Genomic DNA, 26,718 nt, shown 5'->3' on the forward strand with positions numbered 1-26,718 from the left:
AGCATACATCTTGTTTCTTAACCCTCATGCCTTTTCATATTACATAAAAGGCATGATTTCACCCTAGTTTTATACAGACAAGCCCAAGGCTCAGGGAATGCTAAAAGTTTATCTAGGGGGCAGCTAGGTGGCGCAGTGGATAAAGCACCAGCCCTGGATTCAGGAGGACCTGAGTTCAAATCCAGCCTCAGACACTTGACACTTACTAGCTGTGTCACCCTGGGCAAGTCACTTGACCCTCATTGCCCCCGCCAAAAAAAAATAAAAAAAGTTTATCTAATATATTTCTAAGGGCAGCTAGGTGGCACCATAGTGCACAGAGCACTGGAGCATGGAATCAGGGAGACGTATATTCCTGAGTTCAAATCTTCCCTTACTTACTAGCTGGGTGACCCGGGGCAAGTTATTTAAACCTAATTTATCTCAGTTTCCTCATTTGCAAAAGGGAAAGGGAAAGGCAAACTACTCCAGTATCTCTGCCCAGAAAACTCTAAATGGTGTCACAAAGAGTCGGACACAAGTCAAAAACAACTGACAATAATCTATTTTAATCTGTATTCTGGCAGGACACAAATATAATCTTGTTTATTCCACAGAAGATTCAGATTGTTTTTGAGACAATACAACTAATAACAATTTTTGTTCCATGCTATACTCTCTGGTAGCAAATTTTTGTTCCATGCTATACTACCTTCTGGTAGCAAATTTAACTCTAATTCTAATCCAGGAAAGATTCTCGATGATTTAAGGCCAATAGTCTAGAGGAAAATCTTCACCTTCCCCCAAAAAACAAAAATAAAAAACCTAAGGAATACTGACAGGGTATGATTCGTGGCTTGCTTAGAGTGAGAGATATGCCTCCCTTTCTCCCCTCTTGTAAAGGATGAGCTTCTCTCTCTCTCTCTCTCTCTCTCTCTCTCTCTCTCTCTCTCTCTCTCTCTCTCTCTCTCTCTCTGGTGGGGCAATGAGGGCTAAGTGAACACAGCTAGTAAGTGTCAAGTGTCTGAGGCCGGGTTTGAACTCAGGACCTCCTGAATCCAGGGCCAGTGCTCTATCCACTGCACCACCTAGAGGCCCCCAGATGAGCTTCTCTTGAAACAGCAACAAGATGTCCCTGTGTGCCCAGAGTGACTCCCTCCACTACTTGTAGACTCTGGGCAACCCCTGGTTCAGATGCACATCCAGGCAGTGGAATGAGGAGGCTACTGCTGGCACCCAAGCAGGCCCTCTGCACTACCTGGCCCGTGCAGGTCTCTAGTATTTCAGGTAAAGCAAGATGACTAACAAGACAAGAGCACATCTCCAGAAACATCCTGCCTCTGGTAACCAAAGTCTTCCTGCCCAGGGACGGGCCCCACAGATAAAAATATCATGAATGGGGGCAGCTAGGTGGCACAGTGGATAGAGCACCGACCCTGGATTCAGGAGGACCTGAGTTCAAATCCGACCTCAGACACTTAACAATTACCAGCTGTGTGACCCTGGGCAAGTCACTTAACCCCAACTGCCTCACCAAAAAAAAAAAAAAAAGAAATATCATGAATGAAGAACCAATCCTTACAGGCCAGAAATTCCCTTTAAGAGAAACACGGAGGCACAAGGGAGGAGGGAGTGCACCTCAGATAGCCAGAGCAAAGGCCCCAAGACCAGAGAGGGAATAATGTGAGTGAAGATCAGAGAGAAGGCCAGTTTGACTGCAGACCATGGAATGGGAAGTTATGTCCAAGAAAGGCGGAAAGACAGGTGATAAAGGGGTTTGAAAGATAAACAGAGGAGTTTCTGATTTATTCTGGAGGCAAGAGGAAAGCACCGGAGTTTACTGACAAGGGTAGTGACAGTTAGATCTGTGCTTAGGACAACCCACTTTGGCAGCAGGACAGAGGATGGATTCAAATGTGGAGGAGATGAGGAAAGCAGATCATTTAGAGACCTCTACAAGAAAGTGTTCTAGGCCAAAGGTGATACAGGCCTGACCTAAGGTGACAGCTGTGTGAGCAGAGACAGTAAGATACAAGAGATATTGTAGAGGTAGAAACAAGCACATCTGGCAAATGACTGGCTATGTGGGTTGATGGAGAATGCAAAGTTGGAAATTACACTAAGGTTGGCAACCTGGGAGGCCAGAAGATGTGTGGGCCCTCCAAAAGAAAGAGGGAAGTTTAAATGAGGAACAGCCATTTTATGACACAAAATAGAAGAGGGGGTGGGGACATGTTCTATTTTGGACGTGGTGAATTAGAAATATTGCTGGGACATCTAGTTTGAAATGTAAAATCGGGGCAGCTAAGTGGCACAATGGATAGAGCACCAGCCCTGGATTCAGGAGGGAGGACCTGAGTTCAAATCCAGACTCAGACACTTGACACTTACTAGCTGTGTGACCCTGGGCAAGTCACTTAACCCCAATTGCTTCACACACACAAAAAAGCAAAATCGACAATTGGTGATACAAGACTGAAGCTCAAGGAGAGATGTGGGCTAGATATATAGAGATGGGAGTAATCTGCTCAGAAAGGATCACTTTGTGTGGTGCACAACACGCCCATGTGCCCCAAATCAGATTCAAATATAACTGGGAAATACTTAAACTAAATAGGAACACAATAAAACATAGGTGATGCTAATGCGAAGTTTTCTAAGTCAATACGTGGCCACAAAGATCCTTAGACAAGGTTTAATGGCCACCATTTCTATTTGGATTTGACACCATAGGCTTAGAGCAGCACTGATAGGTTAAGTGACTTGCCCAAGGTCACATAATCTATTACTGTCTAAGGTAGGACCTGAACCCAGGGCTTTATGAATCCAATGCCAGCTTCTTTTCCACTCAGCAATACTGCTTCTCTTTGTGATACATATTTCAGCAAAATAGTATCCTGGAACTTAAAACTCTACATAATAGGGGCAGCTAGGTGGCGCAGGGGATAGAGCACCGGCCCTGGATTCAGGAGGACCTTAGTTCAAATCCGTCCTCAGACACTTGACACTTACTAGCTATGTGACCCTGGGCAAGTCACTTAACCCCGATTGCCTCACCAAAAAAACAAACAAACAAACAAAAATTCTACATAATAGACCCATACTCAATAGATGAAGACAGCCCTGAAAGAAATAATCCTCACCGACTTTTGTACAACACAGTCAACATGCAAGTAGGCAGAGAGCTATGTCTGCTAAATATGCCTCGTCTTGCAGAAAGACATTTTGGGCATCAGAAATGGATTTTTCTATAATTACAGCAATTTAGAAGAGAAAGAAAAAGAGTCCCACCCTGCTTGCCAACCTCCGGAAGAATTTAGCTTTCCCACAGCATTCCATTTTGGCCTTCCCCAGTGAAAGGCTCTCTGCAATTATATAAGGCAGATGCCTGCCTAAATAGTGCATTTCTTACCAATAAACTTTAGGCCAGAGGCTTCCCTCGCCCCCATATCCTTTAAACCACATGTCTAATTTGTGTCTTACCAAAATACCCCATACTTACGTTTGTTTTGTTTTTTTAAAAGGTCTGGCCTGACTCAAGAGATGGGGAGTTCTGCCACTAAACTTGTGAGGTGATGTGAAGCAAACTAAGTGATTAGACCTCTCTGAAAACTCAGTCTGCTTCTCTGAAGTGGTACCCATTCGGGCTGGGACATTCTCATACTCTACCAGATAAGAACGTTCATTTAAACATGTCCTTCAAAATCACCCCTTACCTCTTCAGGCACAATAATTAGTGGATATTTGTCCTCGGATAAAAAGTTGAAAATAACCCACACTTTAAATGAATCTTCTTCACTGATGAGCAAGGGACTTTTGGTGAGATTTTTTTTGACACAGAGCGTCCAACACATCCTATTAAACTCAATCTTGTCAAAGTTTCCTTGAACCTAAAAAGGAAGGAAAAGTACAAAATGTTTAAAACCACCACAAGGACAGCCAATAATCAGCAGAGGTATGTATCCCAGCACCAGTGATTTGACCAAGATAGGAATTCCCAACTCATTAAGAAATATAGAAACCTGGGGCAGCTAGGGGGCGCAGTGGATAGAGCACGGCCCTGGAGTCAGGAGGACCTGAGTTCAAATCCGGCCTCAGGACACTTGACACTAGCTGTGTGACCCTGGGCAAGTCACTTAACCCCAATTGCCTCAACAAAAAAAAAAAAAAAAGAAAAGAAAAGAAAATAGAATCCAAGTTAAAAAAAAAAAAAAAGACCACCACCCTCCTTGGTACTTTCTACTGCTACAACAGCAAAAGGAGCTTATTGCTCTGTTTATTTCCACGTCTACCTTTCTTTTTTTTTTTTTTTGGTGAGGCAATTGGGGTTAAGTGACTTGCCCAGGGTCACACAGCCAGTCCCGTCTACCTTTTCTCTTTGGCATAAACTGGAATATAAGAAGGTGCTGCTTTCAATACTATCAATTTGAACCTCTCTGATATTTTCAGCAATTTACATAATCTCTAGAACTTTTCTTACTAAACCAACAAACATTTTAGAGCCCACGCTGGGGTCCCCTGCTCATACAAAACTACCTTAGTTGTGGGGAGGGGGGAGCCTAAATACATGAAAAGTTTAAATAGCCATACAGGTATTACATAAGATAAAACAATCCCAAAACTGTCACAAAGCACTCCACAATTAACTACCAAATGAGAACATGAACCCGATGAGGGCTGATAAGCATCACTGCGGCTTTGTGGCTAAACCCTGCAAGGTGGTACAGACAGGAAGCACACTGTGGGGGCGGCCTAGGTGGCTCAGTGGATAGAGCACTGGCCCTGGAGTCAGGAGGACCTGAGTTCAAATCCGGCCTCAGACACTTGACACTTACTAGCTGTGTGACCCTGGGCAAGTCACTTAACCCCAATTGTCCTGCAAAAAAAAAAAAAAAAAGGAAAGCACACTGGACTTGGGGGGTCAGAGACTCTGGATCCAAATCCCAGGCTGGCTCCTTACCACCTGTACAAGAGTGGGCAAGTTTCTTAACCTCTCTGGGCCTCAATCTCCTCTTCCGTAAAATGAAAAGCCTGGACTACAGATGCCCTCAAAGGTCCCTCCCACTCCATAATTGTCTAACGGAGAAAAGGTATCTACAGCCTAGGAATGTGCGGTGCACCGCAATCATAGGGGTAGAGCGCTGGGGGCGTCAGAGAAAGCCAAAACTGCTTCTAGCCAAGAGGAGCAGGGAAAGCTGTCAGAGGAGGCAACATCAGAGGTAGGTAACATTTCAATGAGTACAGATGGAGGAGTGGAAAGGCATGACAGGCCAGAGAGTATGGAACAGCATGACAAAGGTGCAAAACAGAAAAGCAAAAAGAGGTTCAAAAAATGGCCCAAATTGGCTAAAAATTTCTGGGGAAAATAGAAATCAGTTCAGCAGAAATTAGATTTTAACCATATACCACAATAACCTCCAACTGAATACTAGACCAAAATATGAAATGTTCCTATCATTAAAAAAATATATATGTTTCATATTGATGGCTATAGGGAAAATTTTTCAACCAAATGAGAAAGAGAAAATTGTAAAAGATAACAGACAATCTGAATTACCTAAAATTTTAAAGCTTTTGCATAAACAAATTAATGCAGCTAAAATAAGAAGATAAACTCTCAAGTAGGAAGAAACATTTGCATCAAAAGGTTTTTTTAATCTGATATCCAAATAACATTAGGGAATTGACACAAATATAAGCCCATTTCTCAATGGCCAAAAGATATGAACAAGTTTTCAAAAGAAGAATTTTAAGTGACCAACAACCACGTGAATGCCTATTCTAATCATTAATAAAAGAAATGTTTTATCTCCCACCCCTCCAAAATGGGCATTGATAAAAGGCAGAAATGATCAGTGTTGGAGAAACTACAGGGAACACAGGGATATTAACCACATTTTTGGTAGCATTGTGAATTGGCCCATAGTTCTGGAAAACAAATGTAGTGACTTTCTTGCATTATTCCAAACTGTTTATACCCTTTGACCAAGCAATCTCACTACCAGCATATACCTCCCAAGGAAGCCAAGACAAAAAGAAAGGTCCTCATAATAACAAAATACTCTTGGTAATAATGGCAACAAAATGGGGTGACCATCGATAGGGGAACGGCTGAACAATGTGTGGTATATAGATGTGCAAAATACAGCTGTGGCTGCCACAGAGCAGGGTGGTAGTACTTGCAGAAGCAAGTGCTCCCCTGGGATGGTGACTGGGGGGGGGGGGGTTCTTGCTGGAAGCATCATCCCAGAGGAGCAACACAGATGTTGCTCCTGGCATTATGGTTATGGGGCAGGGATAGAAAGGGGTTGCTACCATTCCCAGCTCTCTTGGATAGAAATGCCTTTGAGTGGCCATTGTTCATCTCTTGGTGAGAGCGGGGGATGAAGAAGGCAGACCCCATCTCCACAGTGATTGTTCCTCTCAGGATGGCTCTGGGGCAGCAAGCAGGGCTGATAGACAGTCTGGGGAACACTCCCATTCCCAAGTCAGCTTGGGTTCAGTGTCCTGGGCTAAGCTCCATTAGAGTCTGAGAGAAGGTGGCAGGTGAGAACATAGACTACCTGGCACATGCTGTCTCCCACGTCTGTCTGTCTGTCTGTCTGTCTGTCTGTCTCTCTCTCTCTCTCTGCCTTAATACTTCAAAGTACAATTCCGAAGTCAGTTTTCAACACCAAATAATACTGTACAGTAATCAGCACATGGCACTGTGCTATCACTGAACGAGAAATGGCAAATGTAGTACTACCAATAAGGTGTGTGATACATACAGATGTGAGTATGTGTGCATGTGTATATGTGTGTACATGTGTGTATGTATGTATATATGTATATCTAAATAGAAAATGGGATCAGTAAAGCACCAAAGCTGGCAAAGCATTTTTAAATCAATTGTTTTATTGATTTTAAAATTTCTTACAGCACTGCTGCTTCCAATGACACCCCTAGACCAGTACAGAACTGCATTACAGATAAAAAAGAAAAGTCATGCACATTCCTTCAAAGATTTTGCCCATTATATAAAACTAAATTACTACCAAATAAAAATCCCAAGATATATATATATATATATATATATATATATATATAGTATATATATATATATATATATATATATATATATATATATATATATATATAAAAAACTCCACAAGAATGTGATAAATCAGCGAGATGAAACTGTAGGGGGCAGCTAGGTGATGCAGTGGATAGAACACCAGCCCTGGATTCAGGAGGACCTGAGTTCAAATCCGGCCTCAGACACTTGACACTTACTAGCTGTGTGACCCTGGGCAAGTCACTTAACCTCCATTGCCTGCAAAAAACAAAAAACAAAACAAAAACAAAAGCCTTCACAAAAGCCCCAAAGACGTCCCCTTCCCCAATGTTCTCTCTCAATAACTTCATGAGCTCCCAGGGGTTAAAACACTCATCTCTGTGTAGATGACTCCCAGTCTGAGTCCTTCTCTTCACTCACACAGTGAGTTAGTTCAGGCCTTCATGACCTCTCACCCAGAACCCTGCAACAACCTCCATCCCTAACTACTCTGGTCCATTCACACAGAACCTCCCCCAAGTAATCGTCCTCAAGTGAAGTTCTGACCATGCCATTCCCCTACTCAATTGGGGGCTTTCTACTGCCCTAGAATCAAACATAAATTTCTCTTTAACTGTTAAAGTTCTACAGAACCTGGTCCCAGCCTCCACTGGCCATTTCTCATTGTCTCATTCTGGGACACGGCCACACTGACTCTCTATTCCTCAAACACAGAAGTCCACCTACAGTCATCATGCCTTTGCAACATGCCTTCCCCCACTGCTGGAAATGTTCTCCCTCTCGGCCCCCTGCAGTCTAGATCAAGCCTCGTCACAATACGGGAATTGCTCTCTCCACTGTTACTGGTAATTCTTTAATCGTCAAATCTGACAGTCTTGTCTCAATGCTCATCTTTCCTAACATCTCTGCAGTATGACAGTGTTATCAACTTCTTCTCCTGAATACTCCACTCTAGAGCAAAGCTTCTTAAACGTGGGTTGTTACCACATAAGGGGCGAGTAACTGGATGTGGAGTCATAAAAAACTTGGCATCAGTAAAAGGTTATGTACACCTATATACCCAGGGCTACATCAAAATTTCTCTGGTGAAAAGGGGCCGAGAGTGGAAAAAGTTTAAGAAACCCTGCTCTAGAGGTTATTACCTCCATCCAAAGAGGTCACACACACACAGACACATCTCTTTCTTGATCTCCACTTCCAGTTGCCTCCTGAATATCTCCACCTGAAGTTCCATGGGCACCCCAAATTTAGCAAGCCCAAAATAGAACTTATCTTTCCTCAAACCCACCCCTCTTCTTTATTGTCCTATTTATGTCAAGGGTACCGCTATGCTTCAAACTCAGCTCAGCAACCTCCTCAGGTCCACAACCTTGGAGTCGTCCTGCCTCCGACGGCTCGGTCCCCCTCATCTCTCATGTCGAATCAGTCTCCACATCTTATTGATTCTACTTCCACATCTCTCCCATCCCCCTCATCACTCAAATGGTCACACCATGATGGCCCATTTTGTGTCTCTGGTCTATATGTGTATATTTTCAGGCAGTGACCCCAGCCTCTTCCCAACAGTGTGGACGACAATCCCTGATTGCTGGTTGAGCTCTTTCATAATAGGAAAAACAAACCAATCATTCTGAGAGAGGCTAATTAGAAGTCCCAGTTTTAACAAGGATGTAAAGGCTTAATTCTTATTCCTTATTTTCTTTGGGTAATTGACAACACCATTAAACTTTACAAGCACCATTTCCAGTCACTAGCAGAGACTTTTTTTCCATCTAATTCTCAAACCTAAGCACTCATTTTGCTCAATCTAAATCCATGCCATGGAAACCTTGGCTGCTTTTCTGTGGCTGGAAGAGCTGGCACAACTCCACTCCAGGTGGCTAAGCAATAACAAACAAGCTCTCACTGTTTTATCACATCCCGGCCCCTTTCGTGAATAGCTTTCCTCTAAACTTAGTGATATACTACGGGCTTATTTTGGAAACGTTGAAGCAGTGCTGCATTTACTCTTTCACTACAATCAGGGCTTTTATTTAGTGAAACTGAACTGAAACAAGGAACATTCTAGGATTTGCCCCTAATGATATCAACACGATATTGGTGTTACCAGGGAAACACATGGGGTATACCGAGGAAGAGAGGTGACTCTTCTTCTCAAGGAATTTATCGCTTCCAAAAGGCTGTTATTGGGGAGAAAATAAAGGAGAAGGTTAGGGACAGTATCCGTTTAAGAGAAAACTCAGGGAGGCTATGATCAAGGGCTGACATCCTAACAACTTTAGCACGCAGTGCTCTCCTCACAGCCCAGCTAGAGAGGTGATGCAAGTTGTTATTATCCTCATGTCACAGGTGAGGAAAACAAAGCTCTACAAGGTGGAATGACCTGCTCACAGGCACACAGAAAAGCAAAGGTGTTTCTTTTTAATCAAATGAATGACCTATTTTATGTTTAAAAAAAAAACCCACACAAACATCACACTCCTCGTTTATTTATTAATTTTTTTTACTTTTCAATTTGTTAACCTCCTCTGTGTCTACTTTGATATTTAATAGCGGGGTTTAACTTGCTGATTTGTTGCCTGGTTAAGATTTTTATACCACTTATTTCTTACTGTTAATTTTCGGTCCAAATTGTTCTTTCCAAAGCTCCCCTTTCTTTTCTCATTTTTCTCTAGTGTTCATTTAATTTTTAAAATAATTTTTTGTCATTTTTTTAAACTCTTGCTTCATTTCTTCAAGGAATTCTAGCTGAACTTTTGCCCAAGCCATATTTTACTTCGAAGTTTTGTTTTTAGCTGTTTTGCAATCATTCGCTTTTCTGCCTTTGTGTCTTGGGTGTTCCTGTCACCATAATAGCTCTTTCCTTTTTTGTCTGTTCATTCTTCCAGCCTACTTCTTGACTCTGGATTTAGGTTAGGGCCATGCCCTGGGAGCTTCTGGATGGAGTATCTGCGCTGATCTGGTCTCCTCTTTGATCCTTCTGCTGCTGTACCGGGGGTACTGAGTGTTTTGTTATTCCAGGCCTCCAGGGATAGGCTCGGGGTGTGAACCTACATGCTCTGAGTGGTCTGATCCAGGGAAAAATCTGATCACTGCCCTCTTGGCCTGAAGCTTTTCAAGTTCCTGGCCTGGGCTTGGATCCACACAACACCCCTGTGGGCTATCAGCCAGCTATAAGCTCTGCTAGCTCAGTGATAAAACTGCAGGCTCTCTTTTGACCTGGGATTCCTGTCCTGGTTACTCACCTGCAGGCTTCAAACTGGAGTAGAAGTTGGTACTGAGACCTACCCTCATCTTCTGGATCAAAGCCACAGAACTGCTGTTTATTTCTTGACTTGCTCCTGGCTACCAACACAGCCTAAGGTCCTTACCCTGGAACATGATGTTCAGGTGCAAGTCCCATCCTCAGTCTGCCCTTGACCTAGGTGTAACCCACAACTTGGATGTTGAACCCCAGAGCTACCCATTGGTACCTTTCTTTTGCCTCTTTCCTGTATCTCCAGCTCTAGCACAGTGTCTGACATATATCAGATGCTTATAAATATTAATAATATTAATTAATTAATAATATTACTAAATGGTTACTGACTGATATAAATGGTAAAGCTAGCATCGTCAATTCTTTTTTAAATGAAAGTAGAAGGAAGTTCATAAGAGGACAGACAAGCAGAGGAGTACTGGAATTTACCACATTAAATTTTAACTATCCTGTCTCCAAAAAAATGTATGTAGCAAGGAAAAAACCTGGAAAACAAGTTCAGTTTCATAGGCAATTCCCCTTTTTTATTATTCTTTACATATGGAAATATTTTGGGGGTTTATGTTTATTAAATTCATAGACTAAAAAATGTTATTTTTAAGAACCGAGAATAAATATGTAGGTGTAGAGCCAAATAATTTGCTCCAAAGGTTGTCATGCCGGGGTGGGGTGAGATAAGCTCCCACTCTCTATAAAATGCTCCAATGTGTAGGCGCCTCAAATAGCCTCTGACAACCGAAGTCCGACTCTTGGCCTTCTTGTGGCGGAACTGTTTCCACTAACAGGAGAAGGGACGAAGGCGAGTCACTGGCGCCTTAAAACCAGTCGCTTCGGGCAAGTGGGGCTCATTAGCCTTGGCAGGCAACCCACCTAGGGGAAGGAAACCCTGATTTAAATCTCTGCTACCTTGTGCTATACCTATATATGGGAAAGGCTTCGGGAGTTAACCCGAGGAAAAATCAGGAGTCGGAATCCCTTAGGCAGTTGGATGTTGGACATCACATCCCTCTGGCAACTCCTGCGGGGCACTGGTGCCAAACTGTATTGGCTCTGCCTCTCCTTTGGATCCACCAATGTCGCGGAGAGGGAAAACCTGCTGCATGGGCAACAGCTTGTTTTCCAATTGATCCGCCCAGGCCAGCGCCCTGGAGAGGACACTCCAGCTACTCCTCAAGGGGTAGATACAACATGGGATGGGGCAGTTACCGGTTATAAGTCACTCAGGAGCTGCGGCTCCCGTATCGGACTGCACAGCCACACTGTGGCCGGCGGCTCTTCAAGGCATGGATCCATGGTCGTCTGTGACTGGGTGGAGGTCTATGTAGAGCCAAATAATTATGTGTGTGTGTGTGTGTGTGTGTGTGTGTGTATACACACACACACACACATATATATATATATATATATGGGGGGGGGGTATTTGGAGAGAGAGTTCCAAAGAAGACCACCTGACCAAAAATTGATGTTTGACATAATCTAAGGAAATTTCCATAAATTTACCATGGTAATAACCATGAAATGAAATGACAGAACTGTGCCCAAAGGGCTATGGGACTATGCACACCCTTTGACCCAGTAATACCACTATTAGGTCTATATCCCAAAGAGATCATTAAAAAGGGAAAAGGACCCACATGTACAAAAATTATTATAGCGGCTCTCTTTGTGGTGGCAAAGCATTAGAAATTGAGGGAATGCCCATCAACTGGGGAATGGTTGAACAAGTTTGTGGTATATGAATTGTAATGGAATACTATTATGCTATAAGAAATGGTGAGAAGGCAGATTTCAGAAAAAGCTGGAAAAGACTAAGTGGACTGATGCTGAGTGAAGTGAGCAGAGAACCAGGAGAACATTGTACATAGTAACAGCAACACTGTGTGATGATCAACTGTGATAGACTTAGCTCTTCTCAGCAATAAAATGATCCAAGACAATTCCAAAGACTCATGATGGAAAATGTTCTCCACATCCAGAAAAAATAACTGTGGATTCTGAATGCAGATTGAACCATACTGTTTCTATTTTTTTTTCCTTTGGGCTTTTCTTTTTTGAGGTTTTTCCCTTTTGTTCTGATTCTTCTTTCACAATATGACTAATGCATAAATATGTTTAAAGTGATTGTACATTTATAACCTATATCAGATTGCTTGCTATCTTGGGAAGGAGGGAAGAAAGAGAGGGAGGAAGAAAAATTTGGAACAAAAAATCTTATGAAAACAAAAAAAAATGAAGATGACGCATTCAAAAAGAGCAACTTTACTGTCAGAAATTTTGGTGCCAAAGATAAAAAACATAAATAAATAACTAGTACAAGGACCACTTATGTTAACATCACCTTCTAACTCTGCCTTTTAGGTCACCTTATCAGACAGTGCCACCAAATTCTACTGCCACTTTTTGCCTCTTCCTTCATTCATTCATTGTTTACTGAATGTAGGCAAATATTAAACCTCAGAGATGAATCCTCTGCCCTCATAAAGCTTATAAATCTTAAAGAAAGATAAACCAAAGATAACCATAACATACAAAAATACTGGGGAGTATTCAAGATTAGAAAAGCACTATGAGCCCAAAGAAGTAAGGTAATGAAGGAGCGGGCATGAAGAAAGACGGTCTGGGCTGGCCTTAAAGGGTGTTTTAGGCAACTCAGCAAGGTGAAGACAGGGAGGTGAGCATTCCAGACACAGGGAGGACCCTGTACAGAGGCCCAGAGAAAGGGACCAGCAGCTTGGCTGGAGCGCCAAGTGTGAAAGGTGGCCCATGAAAGAAGGGGGCAGCACCAGAATGGAGAAGGGAGTCACATAGAGAAGCTTTGCCATTTACTACAGGGGCAATGTGGAACCAACTGCTGACTCTCAGCAGAGCAGTGGCGTGATGGTCTGAGTAGAGGAGAGACTGTTCTGGCAACAGTACAGAGAAAGGAAGGCCTGTTAGAGTCCTAGCCTCTGTTCCCATCAGTCTCCTCGGCCTCCAATGCTGCTGCCACTTTTCTGGGCCCCAGGTGCTTCCTCTTCTGCCACTACAGCAGCCAGCCTCCTCATCTGCCTTTACCACTGTGACCCAACCAACACCCACACACACATCACCTGCCCACCCTAAATTTCTATGTTAATGCGTGGGAGCCAGGACCACTTCAGTGTAGAACTCCACCAGGCTCCCCTCCGATGTTCCTTCAAAGGATGGAGGTTACCCAGGCTTCCTGAATGTTCTATCCACAGAATACAAGTTCCAAAAGCTTCTATCACACTAGAAAGAATTCACGTACTGTCTCAGCAACAGGTTCTGTCTGCTTTCTTTGGACTAGCCCAGCTAAGGACAGATAGGCTCATCACCAAAAGCCTGGTTACTGGGGGATGAATTCTCGGACCTTGTCAACCCATAAAACAAAACAAAACAAAACAAAACAAAAAAACTACAATTGGGGCAGCTAGGTGGTATAGTGGATAGAGCACCAGCCCTGGATTCAGGAGTACCTGAGTTCAAATCCGACTTCAGACACTTGATATTTACTAGCTGTGTGACCCTGGGCAAGTCACTTAACGCCAATTACCACGCAAAACAAAACAAAACAAAAAATTACAATCACCTTCAAAATTAAACAGATGAATTCTGCAGTAATGGTGGCAGAGTGGGAATAAAGGTAGGAGAAAATGAAAAGCATCCCAGTTTTTAGACCACCTATAAGCATTAACTTGGCTGTTGGTCCTCTAAATGTGAGCTTCCTGTCCAGTGGCCAAGGATACAAGCTATTGAAGGAAATAAATCATATCCATCTTGCTGTTATTACTAAAAATCAAAGCATAAGACAAAAGGAAGTTGCAGCTAAATGGTGCTCACAGGTTCTCCTTGAAGAAGTTAAAAAGGGTGGAGTGTGTTTTATCCTGCTTAGAGGCAAAAGAAATATTTTATGAGAAACTTCGCCATGTCATATTATCGCTCTCATGACCAGCAACTGCAAAAAGGCCACCATGAAAATAACTGCAGCTCATGTTCCAAGATCTGTTGCAGAGAATGAGGTGATGAAGAAATTCTATGTAGAACTCAATAAAATGCTCCAATTTAAATCAACATGCATTTTAATAATGGATGACTTCCCAGCCTCAGACACTTGACACTTACTAGCTGTGTGACCCTGGGCAAGTCACTTAACCCTCATTGCCCCACAAAAATAAAATAAAATAAATAATAGAATAATGGATGACTTCAATGCAAAGGTGGGCCTAGGGGAGGGCAGCAAAAATGTTGGAAAATAAAGTTCAGAAATAAGAAACAAGAGAAGCAAAAGGTTTTTAGTCATACATAGAAGCCTCATACCTATATATTCATGTATACATACATCTGTATATCAACATTTCCTTCAAGAAGAGAGGAAGCACTAGACACAGAAAATGCTAAATAACATCACAAAAACAAATGACGTATTTTAACAAATAGAAAAAGAAATCGTCTCCAAATAATAGCCTGTGTACAATCAACTTTTTATTGCAAATATCAAATATCAAATTATATGGCAGGCAATTGAGGCAACTCCAGCGTGAGCTATTTTTAAAAGCTACTGATGCCAAAAAAAAAAAAGGTAACTTAAAAGAGCATCAAAATTAACTATAAGCATTTCATAGGAACGCTTAACTAATGTAAATCAATCACTACAAGGAGACCAAGAGAGTATATAAACCGCATCAAACGGCAAATATTTGTTCCCCTTGAGCAGTCAACAGCAACACTGACTTAGATAATAAATGTATTTGTAAAGTCTCACAGAGGAATATGGACGATTTCATAAAACATGAAATGGAAAAAAAAAAGTTTGCCTAAAGTTTAGAGAGAGACACATAAGTCAGATCACCACAGGGCCATTTAAGGGTGAAACTGGTAGAAGGATAAACAAAACAATGGAAAAGGTGACAATGTTTCCATTTTTCTCCATAAATGATGACAGAAACATGATATTTTAACGCTGAAAATTACTGTCCCCAATGGGAGTAAGTGGACCCAGAAAAAGTCAATACAAGAAAACAATTTGGGGATTAATCCTCAAAATACCAGAAAAGGGGAGCTTGGACTTGGAAAAAATCACCCTCTCATGACCTCCTCTTCCACATCTCCAACAACTGAGAAAACACCAATATATTACCAACTCACATGCCTAATTTTCCATCTCTACAAAATTTTTATGAAATTAACTTACATATGCATAGCCTGTACCCTTTAAGAAGGTATGGGAATGGGGCAGCTAGGTGGTGCAGTGGATAAAAGCACCGGCCCTGGATTCAGGAGGACCTGAGTTCAAATCTGGCCTCGGACACTTGACACTTACTAGCTGTGTGACCCTGGGCAAGTCACTTAACTCCAAATGCCTCACCAAAAAAAAAAAAACAAAAACAGAAACAAAAGAAAATCTTTACAGTCATCCAATGAAAGGTGTAGAAATGATCTTGTCTTACAACTATTTTTCTTTTTCTTTTTCTTTTTTTTTGGTGAGGCAATTGGGGTTAAGTGACTTGCCCAGGGTCACACGGCTAGTAAGTGTCAAGTGTCCGAGGCCAGATTTGAACTCAGGTCCTCCTGAATCCAGGGCCAGTGCTCTATCCACTGCGCCACCTAGCTGCCCCTTAGAACTATTTTTGTTTGTTTGTTTGTTTTGTTTTTGGTTTTTTTTTTTTTTTTAGGCAATGGGGGTTAAGTGACTTGCCCACGGTCACACAGCTAGTGTCAAGTGTCTGAGGCCGGATTTGAACTCAGGTACTCCTGAATCCAGGGCCGGTGCTTTAACCACTGCGCCATCTAGCTGCCCCCCTTAGAACTATTTTTAAAAGTTGATTAAGTAAATTAAATTTGTGCCTCTCTTCATACAATGCAGAAAACAACAAGGCTTACAGCAAAAGGACTCGGAATTCCTTTAAGGATGAAACAGAGACAGCTCTGTTCAGCGATGCTCTGGCTTGTACGTAAGGCTTAACCAATGGTGTTTGCCAAGTCAGAATGGGAGCCAGATCCTCTTCAGGTAGTGAGCCCCTCCATAGGCTCCTGTGTGCAGATGACACTGTGCCTCCTGCAGCTAGTCCTTCATGCTTTGGCATCGCCCACTCCATAGAAAAGGGTGATTTATCTGATAAGAACCTGCCACTTCTCCTAGGTCCCGGGATGGCCTTCTCCCTCTGCCTCATCTCAGATTCTTCTCATTCAGGTCTGCCAGGGACTGCCGCTTGAAGCACACAGACACCAAACCACAGCAGAGAAGTCTGGCCTAGGAATCTTGTTTTCTTGACCATGCTTTCAAATAGGGAAAGCTTCTTACATCCAGGCTCCCAGATTTCAACATCCAAAGCCTTGTTACAGAATAATTTGTTCATTCATTTGCCCATTATCTATACTCAGAAACTGTTCACGTTTTAAAGAGAAGCCTAAGTTTATATTCTTGGTAAAATTTCAAGACCTCAAATGACAAAATAAATATTGAAGCAAAAGGATTCTTTCATACTCTCTTCCCCTCAGGATGGTACATAGAGCTATGCTTTCCAGTTTTCCTCATGAAGATATAACTGGAAAATAACAATTATGACACTGTCCCTGGGGTAGCTAGGTGGTGCAATGGATAAAGCACCAGCCCTGGATTCAAGAGGACCTGAGTTCAAATCCGGCCTCAGACACTTGACACTAGCTATGTGACCCTGGACGAGTCACTTAACCCTCATTGCCCTGCCAAAAAAAAATGATATATAGACACTGTCCCAATTAACTTCAACGGTGAAATCCAAACACAAAGATATTCCTCAAATAACTACCAAATGAGGGCCACAATTCATTTCAACAAAGTATAATATAACTAAAAGGCATCAGGGTATAGTCAATAAAAAGCCAGCCTTGCAATAAGAACAACATGGGTCCAAGCATCACCTCTAGCACATAAAGGCCGTGTGATCATGGGCACATGCCCTATAGAACACTCTTCAGTGTTCTAGGCTCCACTCTGAGAGTGCCACTAGCACAGAAGAGCTAAGAGCTCCCACCAGCATGAAATGAATGCACTGACACCGTACATGAGATCACTTTATGTAGCTATGATAGAGTGGATGGTGATCAAAGGCCCGTGAATGCTCCATCAGGGGCACAAATACGACTCTGGTCACTAGTCAGTAAGCTCTTCTAAAAGGTGCCATCCTTTTTTCCTGAAGGCACAGACCTCTGAGGGCCCCCTCTTTGACAGTCCCCGAGGAGGGAGCCCTGCCTCCCCCTGGAGCTGCTTCACCCCAGCCCATACACTGAGCAGTCCTGATGGAATCACCAGGAGTGGGGTCGGTCCCTCCGTTGTAGGGTGTGAGCCTACTTGTCTCTCCTGGATCCGGACACTCCTCTCACTCCTCCTTGAAGTGAACAGAGACCAAGTGTCTCTCTTGCCAACACTGCCTCAAAGGCACCATTGAAAACAGCGGCTTAACGGAAGAACTGTAAGCAAGGGCAGGCCACAAGGTGAGAAATCTGCCTCCTACCTTTTCCAGAATGAACTTGTTTAAATACGGCATGTAGCCCTGATTGGAGACAGGCCCTTCGTCGTCATCCCGAAAGTGCTCTTCCAGGGCCACGGGGTCATGGGGAACCTTCAGCACCGTGCAGAGATTGTGAGACAGGACCTAAAAGGACAAAGGTCTTTGAGACAGCCAACCACAACACTCCTTTCCAACGGTACCCTCCCCCCCCCCCAAGAGCTCCTTTCCCTGGGACACCCAGTAAAACAGAAGAGGGGCCACTGGCGGCCCTTGGCGCCTGCTCTTTCATCAACGGGCCTGCCCTGGGAAGGAGAAAGGCAGAGAATGTGTTCTGAGGCCAAGGGGAAAGCTCTGGAGTCTACTCTCAGCTTTGTCAGGAACCATTTCATCCCTTAAGAGATTGTGTTCTTCACCTGCAAAATGGGTCTCTGCCAGCTCCAAAATCCTAGCTCGTCATTAGTGCGACTCAACTTAATTCGACAAACAGGGATGCCGATGATATGCAAGCCCCCCTCTGTACTATGGCTACAACTCAGAGTCTACACAAGCCTAAAGGAAATAACTTGTGTCCACAAATAACTGGATAAGGAAAGAAAAGGGTGAAAGGCCGAGGGTGAGGCTGAGCAGAAGCATGAAAAGTGACGCACATTGAGCTAAGAGAGAGTAAAAAAATAATCCACAAGAGTTCATTTCTGCTGTCACTAAAAACATCCACTCTGTGTAAAACAATTTCTAGGAAATGCCTCGTAGAGAGCTCTGAACCCCTAAGAAGAGTGAACAGTCATGGGACTGTCAGCAAGCATGCTGGGGCATCAAGCTGGGTGCACTTAGCTCAGACACTCATTGGTTTTGTGACCCTGAACAGGTCACTTGACCTCTCCCTCATCTGTAAAATGAAGAAGGTTGAAGCGCTAAATCTATGATCCTGTGCCTCAAAACAAGGGAGCCTTTAAATCACATCGAGTTCCCACTCTGCACTTGTGTTTTTCTTACAATGTACAAAATGGGACCACACTGAGAGCTTTTCCTACCCACTCAAGCGGTTTTAAGGAAGTAGGCAAAGTAAAGGAAGTAAAGACAAAAGAAATTTGAAACGCAGTAATGAAAACTTATCAGAACCAGGCAAAGCACTGTGCTTCTTAAGTAATCCTACTGGCCCATAATGGCAATGTTTAAAACAAGGAGACATTTCTGAGGCCCGCCAGGTGGAAGGAAAATCTCCAGCTTAAAGCCTGGGCCCTGCCCTGGGGCCCCCCCTCTCCTCCCCAACCCCAGCAAAAGCAGCCTCAAGTCCCCTCCCCACAACGCTATTTAATATAAAAATGAAGAACTCTACTGAGGCCAAGCTCTGACTCCCAGATCATTCTAAGTCTCACCATTCAGAAATGTTTGGGACTTTACCCAACACGCTGCATTTACCTGGTAAAAAGAACTGTGTGTATAGAAGTTTTCCTATGCTTTTTCAAGTCAGGAAAAATGAGTAGCAGAAAATGCATAAATACGGAAAGACAGGAAGAAATGTGTTAATAGAAGGGGAAAACAAAGACACATCCTATACCTTGGAAGTCTTTATATTCATCATAACATTAAAAAAGCAGGGGGTGTATCTAAAAGGGTTTGATTCCCATTAAGAATTACAATGAAAAAAAATAAAGAATTACAATGGGGGCAGCGAGGTGGCGCAGTGGATAGAGCACCGGCCCCAGATTCAGGAGGACCTGAGTTCAAAATCTAGCCACAGATACTTAACACTTACTAGCCTTGTGACCCTGGGCAAGTCACTAACCCCAATTGCCACAACCAAAAAAAAAAACAAAAAAACCAGAATTACAATGACATTCTGGGCACCAGACTATAAGCACTCTAAACAAAAAATACTTTCAATACATTATAAATCTGAATCCTTACAAGGTAAGATCCTTCCTGGTGGGGGGAGGCAGAGATTATTACTGACATTTCACACAGAAATCAGCTCCCATAGGACCAGAACCTCCATCCATCCATCCATCCATCCATACCTCCAAACCCTGATTGCTTCTCACTCCAGCGGGATGTCCAAGCTGAACCCATCCTGCCAAGCATTGCTGTGTGGTCCCCATGACTCCCATCAATTACATTCTGCTCCACTCACAACTACTAATGGATTCTTTTGTACCTAGAATGATGTACATCCCTTCCTATCAAAAGATGACAGTGACAGCCTCTTCGCAGTAATGGTGATGGAGCTGCATCAATTTCTCCACACTTTCTCTCTTATTTCATCACATTTAATCAATAGCATGATAATGCACCCAGTCTGTGCCCATTAACAGAGCCAGGCTGCCTGGTTTACCAGATACTGATGCTGTAAGCTTTGGGGACCATGATACTCTAAACAACAGAAATGCCCAGTAGCTGCTTGACTTAAAGTCACAAGCCTCAGAGGAAAACTACTGCTGAGCTTAGCAGCAGTGACCCTACTTTACAGATGGGGAAGTAACGGCCAAAGACCACAAATTCTTAATTTAAAAAAAAGAAAAAAGGGGACTCTATCTTTAATCAGGGTATTTGAGAGTTCTCTTTAAAAAAAAAAAAAAAGCTGAATCTCTGTAAGAAACTTGCCTTCCACAAAATGTGTTCTTTAAGTGTCCATACAACTGTGGAGCACTTTTTCTGCTTTCTCATTATCAAATACTGAATTATCGCTACCACATTAAAAGCTGTATTGCTTTGAAAGAAATCCATCTCTCCAGGTCATCTGTAGCTTTCTGCTATGGCTTCTGATTAATAACATAAGTCCCCACTCACATCTTCTTAGCCTCTGACTCTTCTGGGGTTTGCTTTTCATCCTTTAAGCACTTCAAATAACATCTATGAAGACTTCTCGATAGGTTAAATGAACAGGCAATTCTCAAAGAAAGACAGCTAAGCTAAAATCCCTGTTGGGGGAGTTATGAGAAGACATAATGCATATAATTGGTCTAAACACCATAGAAATTAGGAATTATTTAAAGAAAGTGACTAAAATACGCCTTTGATCTAAATTCCCACTACTAGGTATATCAGCCCAAGGTCAATAATAAAAAAACCAAAACATTAATAGCAGTATTTTTTATAGTAGTAAAGAACCGAAAACAAAAGAGATGCCTATTGATTGGGGAATGGTTAAACTGGGTACAAGAAAGTAATGGAATATTACCATATTATAAAAAATGAACATAATGAACACAATGAATAATGAGAAGACTTACATCAACTAATGTAAAGTAAAGTAAGCAGAACCAGGAAAACAATATAACAATGATGACACCAACTCAGACACTTCACACTTACTAGCTGTGTGACCCTGAGCAAGTCACTTAACCTCTGTGGGGCTCAAAGTCCTCGTCTGTAAATGGGGGAGTTTGACTAGCTAGCCTTTAGGGTCCCTTCCAGCTCCGAATCTATGATCCTATGATCAAGTATAAAAGGAAACAACAACAAAATAGGACAAAATTAAATGTTGTAAAAATAATCTAACTTTCCCCTCCCCCCAAAAAAAGGAAATATGGAAAAATGCCACCTTCTCTTTCTTCTAGAAGTTTGGGAGAGAGGAGAGCTAGACCAGGACACTATGGGCCTGTATATAATGTCAGTTTGGGTTTGGTGGGTTTTTTTTCAATATGTTGGCTAGTTTTACTGAACTGTTTCTTTTCCTCTTTATTCTTTGTTACAGGGATGGCTCTCCAGAAGAGGTGGGTGGGAAATGTAGGTGATATCAATACAATTTTGTTTAATGGACAAGAGGGGAAAAAAGTTGATGAAGATGAACTTGCATATCCAGATTTTAAAACATTATGAAATGATTATCATCAAAACTGTCTACTCCTGAGAAAAAGCAGGAAAGTAAATAAATGGACTAGAACAGAGATCTCAGACATCGAACCAAATAAATGTAAAGGATGAGTGTTTGACAAACTTATAGAAAATAAAACTGGGAATAGAATCATCATTTAATAAACTCAATTAGAAAACTGGTTAGCCATGTAGTAGGAACACATTCATATCTCATACCATATACCAAAATGTATTCCAGCTAGATCATAAGCATTTTAACTAATTATAAAAATATGAAAGAAAAGAGAATCTTTAATTCAACTGCATATTTAAAAATATATTCATTATACAAAATGAGGAAAATGTTGGAAGCAAAATGTGTCTAATAAAATAAAAATAAACTTAGATACAATAAATATACATTCAAAAAGAAAATGAAACTAGAAAATATGAAGAGTTAATACGACAGATTAAAACCTTGACACTTACAATTTATAAAGAACTATTAAAAAAAATATTCAAAGGCAACGCCCAGTCCCCAGTGGGCAGACAGTCAAGTAATATGAACAATTTTCCAAAGATTGTACATATGCAGTAAAAATCTCTTGAAAAAAATGTTCAACTTTGCTAGTATCCAAAGAATTAAAGATTTTGAGTTAATAGGCAATCAATCAGTCAACAAGAATTATGGGCCTATTATATGTTAGGCCTTATGCTAAGCCCTGGAAAGGTAAAAGACGGTCCCAGCTCTCAAGGAGACAGACTAATGAGGAAGACAACATGAAAACAACTTTGTACAGAAAAATATATACAGGATAAAATGGGGATAATGAACTAAGCTAAGACGTTCAGGGGGATCAGGAAAGGCTTCTTGTTGAAGGCAGTATTTTAGCTGGGACTTGAGATGAGGAAGAGAATTCCAAGAACAGAAGACAGGCAGTAGTGACAATGCCAGGAGAGTCTTCAATGAGCAACAGCCAGAAGTACAAAGGACAAGGGTGTGAGCAAGGTATGAGAAGACTGGAAAGGAAGGAGGGAGCCAAGTTATCAGGGTTTTGAATGCCAAACGGAGGTGATGGGGAAGCACTGGAGTTTATTGAAGAGGAGAGCTGACATGGTCAGACTTGCCCTTAGGAAGATTAATTTGACAGTTGAATAAAAGATAGACTGAAGTGGGGAGAGACTTGAGGCAGCGAAAGCCAGGAGCAGGCTAATGCAATAGTCCAATCTGAGATGACAAGGGGTGACAGGCAACATCAAAGGCTATAGAGAGGTCAAGAAGGATGAGATTTGAGAAAGTTCATTAAATTTGGCAATCAAGAGATCACTGGTAACTCCGAAGAGAAGAGTTTCATTTGAATAAGGAGGTCAGAAGCCAGACTTTCAAGAGTTAGGAATAAAACAAGAGGAAATTAAGTTGATGGCTTCTATTGTAGACAGCCTTCTCATACCAATCAAACTGGAAAAATAATTGAAAGCAATAAACAATGCTCACAGGATCGTGGAGAAACAAATATGAGAATATCATGAAAAAACAATTTTAACTGGTGCAATCTTCTTGGAAAGTGATTTGGCTGATAGAAAATGATTATAAAATTACAAAAATAATAACCTATTACAAATTCCTGAGAAAGGAGGAGGGAGGGAATAGATGGAGTACTTATCTAGAAATGACTATGACATAAAAACAAAGTGCATCAATAAAACTAATTACAACAAAAGTGTTTTAATAAATAAACCTATGCTTTGCCACAATAATTCTGTCACTGGAAATATATATGGAAAAGTGTAACACACAACACACAGAAGGATCCACTCAAGGATATTTACGGTGTCCTGATTTATTACTGGGGGAAAAAAAACTAATATGTTCAGCAACACAGGAATGGTTAAATAAGTTTTTGAACATTCACTTGTGGAAGATTGATAAACATACAGAAAAAAAAAGCCAGAAAGACTGTTATAAAGTCACACAGTTTAAATACCGAGCCAGAAGATCTCTCAAAGGGCTCACACTCTCAGAAACAGAAGGGAACAGAAATTAAGGCACAAACCAAGCTGATAGAGACAAAGGAAGTAGCTCACAAGTTGTAACGAATTTTTTATGTGTCAGGATAGCGTGCCAGTCTCAAAGCAAAGAAAATCGGGGGTCTCAGTGGCAGTGGTGGTGTGACCCTACTTAGCCTCTCAGGATTTTAGGCACTTCTCCCTCACCTGGGAGTTCCCTAAGCCAATGAAATCACAGGTCCTAGACTTACTTTACCATCAAAAAGCAAAGTAAAACAAAACAAAACAAACAAAAGACCTGTGCACTGAAAAGCAGTATTTCAACACAACGAAGGGCTTGAGTTTCTGATGTTAAATCCTCCCAGAAAGTGTTTCAAAATAATGAAGTCAAAGGGCAGCTAGGTGGCGAAGTGGATAGAGCACTGGCTCTGGATTCAGGAGTACCTGCGTTCAAATCCAGCCTCACACACTTGACACTTAACTAGCTGTGTGACCCTGGGCAAGTCACTTAACCCTCATTGCCCTGCAAAAAAAAAAAAAAAAAGAAAGAAAGAATGACTGGAGTTCAAATTTGGCCTCAGACACTTGACACTCACTAGCTGTGTGACCCTGGGCAAATCATTTAACCCTCATTGCCCCACCAAAAAAAAAAAATGAAGTCCAACAATTCACCCTTCTAAAAATGTTAATATTCCATGGACTTTGCAACTGGTCCAATGAACAAATTACATGTTTTTCTTTACACCAGATAACCAGGTTTCACCAATGCAAAAAATGAGGGGTTAATTCCAGTTGACTGGCACACTCCTTGACTTGAGAACAAGTCTTTTTTTTAGGTATAAGTTTTAGAAAACATCAAACTTAACAGCCAATCATTGGAAAATTCCTCCTAACAATGAACTTCTCTGTGACCAATTTCCTACCATCATTACACACAGGCAGGAGTATTGTCTCACTGGGAGTCCTGCCCCATTCCACAAGGAGTCACTTTTCCCTTTCCTGACAATATCCTTACTTCTTACTCTCCATCTCTGCCGTCTTTCCTTTTATGTTCACACTATGTGACAGACTATTCTATTCCAGCTCAGTGACTCAGTGATCTCAGAACACCGACGACCCCTCCCTCTCTCTGAAATGACAAACCCAAGTCTTGTTCACTCATCCTTTTCAAGTTCCTCCCCCAACCTCAAATCTTTTCCACTTCCACCATCTACACGGCATTCAAATGGTGATGTATACTTGAGAAACACTGAACCTAAACTATCTCCTTTCAGTCTTACAACAATCCTTACAGCATAAGGATTTTTTTTTTTTTTGCAGGGCAATGGGGGTTAAGTGACTTCCCCAGGGTCACACAGCTAGTAAGTGTCAAGTATCTGAGGCTGGATTTGAACTCAGAAACTCCTGAATCCAGGCTTTATCCACTGTGCCACCTAGCTGCCCCCAAAGCATAAGGATTTTACAGATAAGGAATTTAGGAAATTACTTGATCAAAGTCACAGGGCTAGTCAGTTGCAGGGTCCCTGGCGTCCTGGATCCCCTTGCACTTCCTCGTTGTCCCTTCCCAACCCCATTCCCCAAGTGCCAGGTCTCAGAGACGACCTTCCACTTCCACTTTCTACATCTTCTGTGTCCTAGTTACTTATTACATGCTGTCTCCAACTACTTTTGCCTTTCTTAGTACAGTAACTCAAACTCACAACTATACGCCAATGGACCAAATCCACTGCTCTTTCTTGTATGAGAGCAACTTCTCAGGCCCTTGTTATTTTATTCCTGTACTAGAGGCTCCTAATTTGTCTTTTGGCCTCAGCCTTTCCTCTATCAAATTCATCCTCCTATGATAATTCTACAACCAAGCTCCTCTTTAAAGCTGGAAGGAATCTTAGAAACCCTCTATCCTGCCCCCTAGTTTTGTTTTGTTTTGTTTTGTTTGTTTTTTTGCAGGGCAATGGGGGTTAAGTGACTTGCCCAGGGTCACACAGCTAGTAAGTGTTAAGTGTCTGAGGCTGGATTTGAACTCGGGTACTCCTGAATCCAGGGCCAGCGCTTTAACCACTTCGCCATCTAGCTGCCCCCCTGCCCCCTAGTTTTAAAGCCCAGAGAGACGGTCACAGGGCTACTAAGTGTCCAAGGAGGGATTTGAACACAGGACCTCTGACTCCACAGGAGCCACACCTCCCTCTCTTCTTAAAGCGCTATTTCAAATGTTACTCCTTTGTTTAAAGGCACTTAAGGCATTCCTAAATGCGGCATGGTGGATGATGCGATCACTCATTTCTCTCCATCTCTGCCTTCATAAAGCCCACCCATCCTTCCAGACCCAGCCTGAATACTAACTTCTCCTTAAGCCTTCCCCAGTTAAAGGTGGCATCTCCTTTCTAAGAACTCCTATATATGCTGGACCACTGGCATGCAACTTAATAATAATGTCTCTGTTTAGTTGTTCAGTCGTTTTTCAGTCTTGAAAGACTCTTCATGACCCCATTTGGGATTTTCTTGGCAAAGACACTGGAATGGTTGGCCATTCCTTCTCCAGTCCATTTTACACATGAGGAAACTGAGGTACAAACTTGCCCAGTGTCACAGCTGGTATCTGAGGTCACAAACTGACCTCTACCCACGCTGCCACCCAGCTGCCCCAGTAATGCCTTGTGTTGTGAGTAGAAAAAGTTTAAGGAGCCCTGGTCTAAACCAGGGATGGTTTGTCTCCATGACAGAATTCCAGGAGCAACAACCTTTATGCCCCCAAGGCAGTCCCTCATCTCCCCCTCCCCCCCCAGCACCACCACCTAGCTGCCTAGCTGAACACAAAGCAGAGGCACAGTAACCAATTCAGCTGATCCAGCCAGTCAGTGAAGCCTGGCTAGAACGCTGTCACTGACACATGGATGTGCCACCTACTGCCTCGAGGGAGGAGTCTGTCTCCTAAGCAGTGGCCTTGGGAGCTTCCGTAACGAAACTCTCCTGGATGAGGTTCTAGAGAAATTCCCTTTATCCTGAAATCCCCTCTTAGACTGACAATTACAGTGAAGAGAACTTCCTCTTTATCTGTACCCTTCCACTTGGACCTCTCCTTTACTTTTAAATCTAGTTTAAAGGTGTCAGATTATATCACAACATCTGCTGGG

At 42.2% G+C, this 26,718-nt stretch overlaps 1 protein-coding gene across 1 annotated transcript in view; it reads right to left on the bottom strand.

Annotated features, from left to right (window-relative positions):
* Window positions 1-26,718, bottom strand: part of SWAP70 (switching B cell complex subunit SWAP70) — a 74,304-nt gene that overhangs the window by 35,339 nt on the left and 12,247 nt on the right. Inside the window, 2 exon segments of the mRNA XM_043971973.1 lie at window positions 3,696-3,869; window positions 17,789-17,929. Of these exon segments, the coding sequence (XP_043827908.1) occupies window positions 3,696-3,869; window positions 17,789-17,929 (315 nt within the window).

Source organism: Dromiciops gliroides, chromosome 6, assembly GCF_019393635.1.
Source record: "Dromiciops gliroides isolate mDroGli1 chromosome 6, mDroGli1.pri, whole genome shotgun sequence".
Lineage (NCBI taxonomy): Eukaryota > Metazoa > Chordata > Mammalia > Microbiotheria > Microbiotheriidae > Dromiciops > Dromiciops gliroides.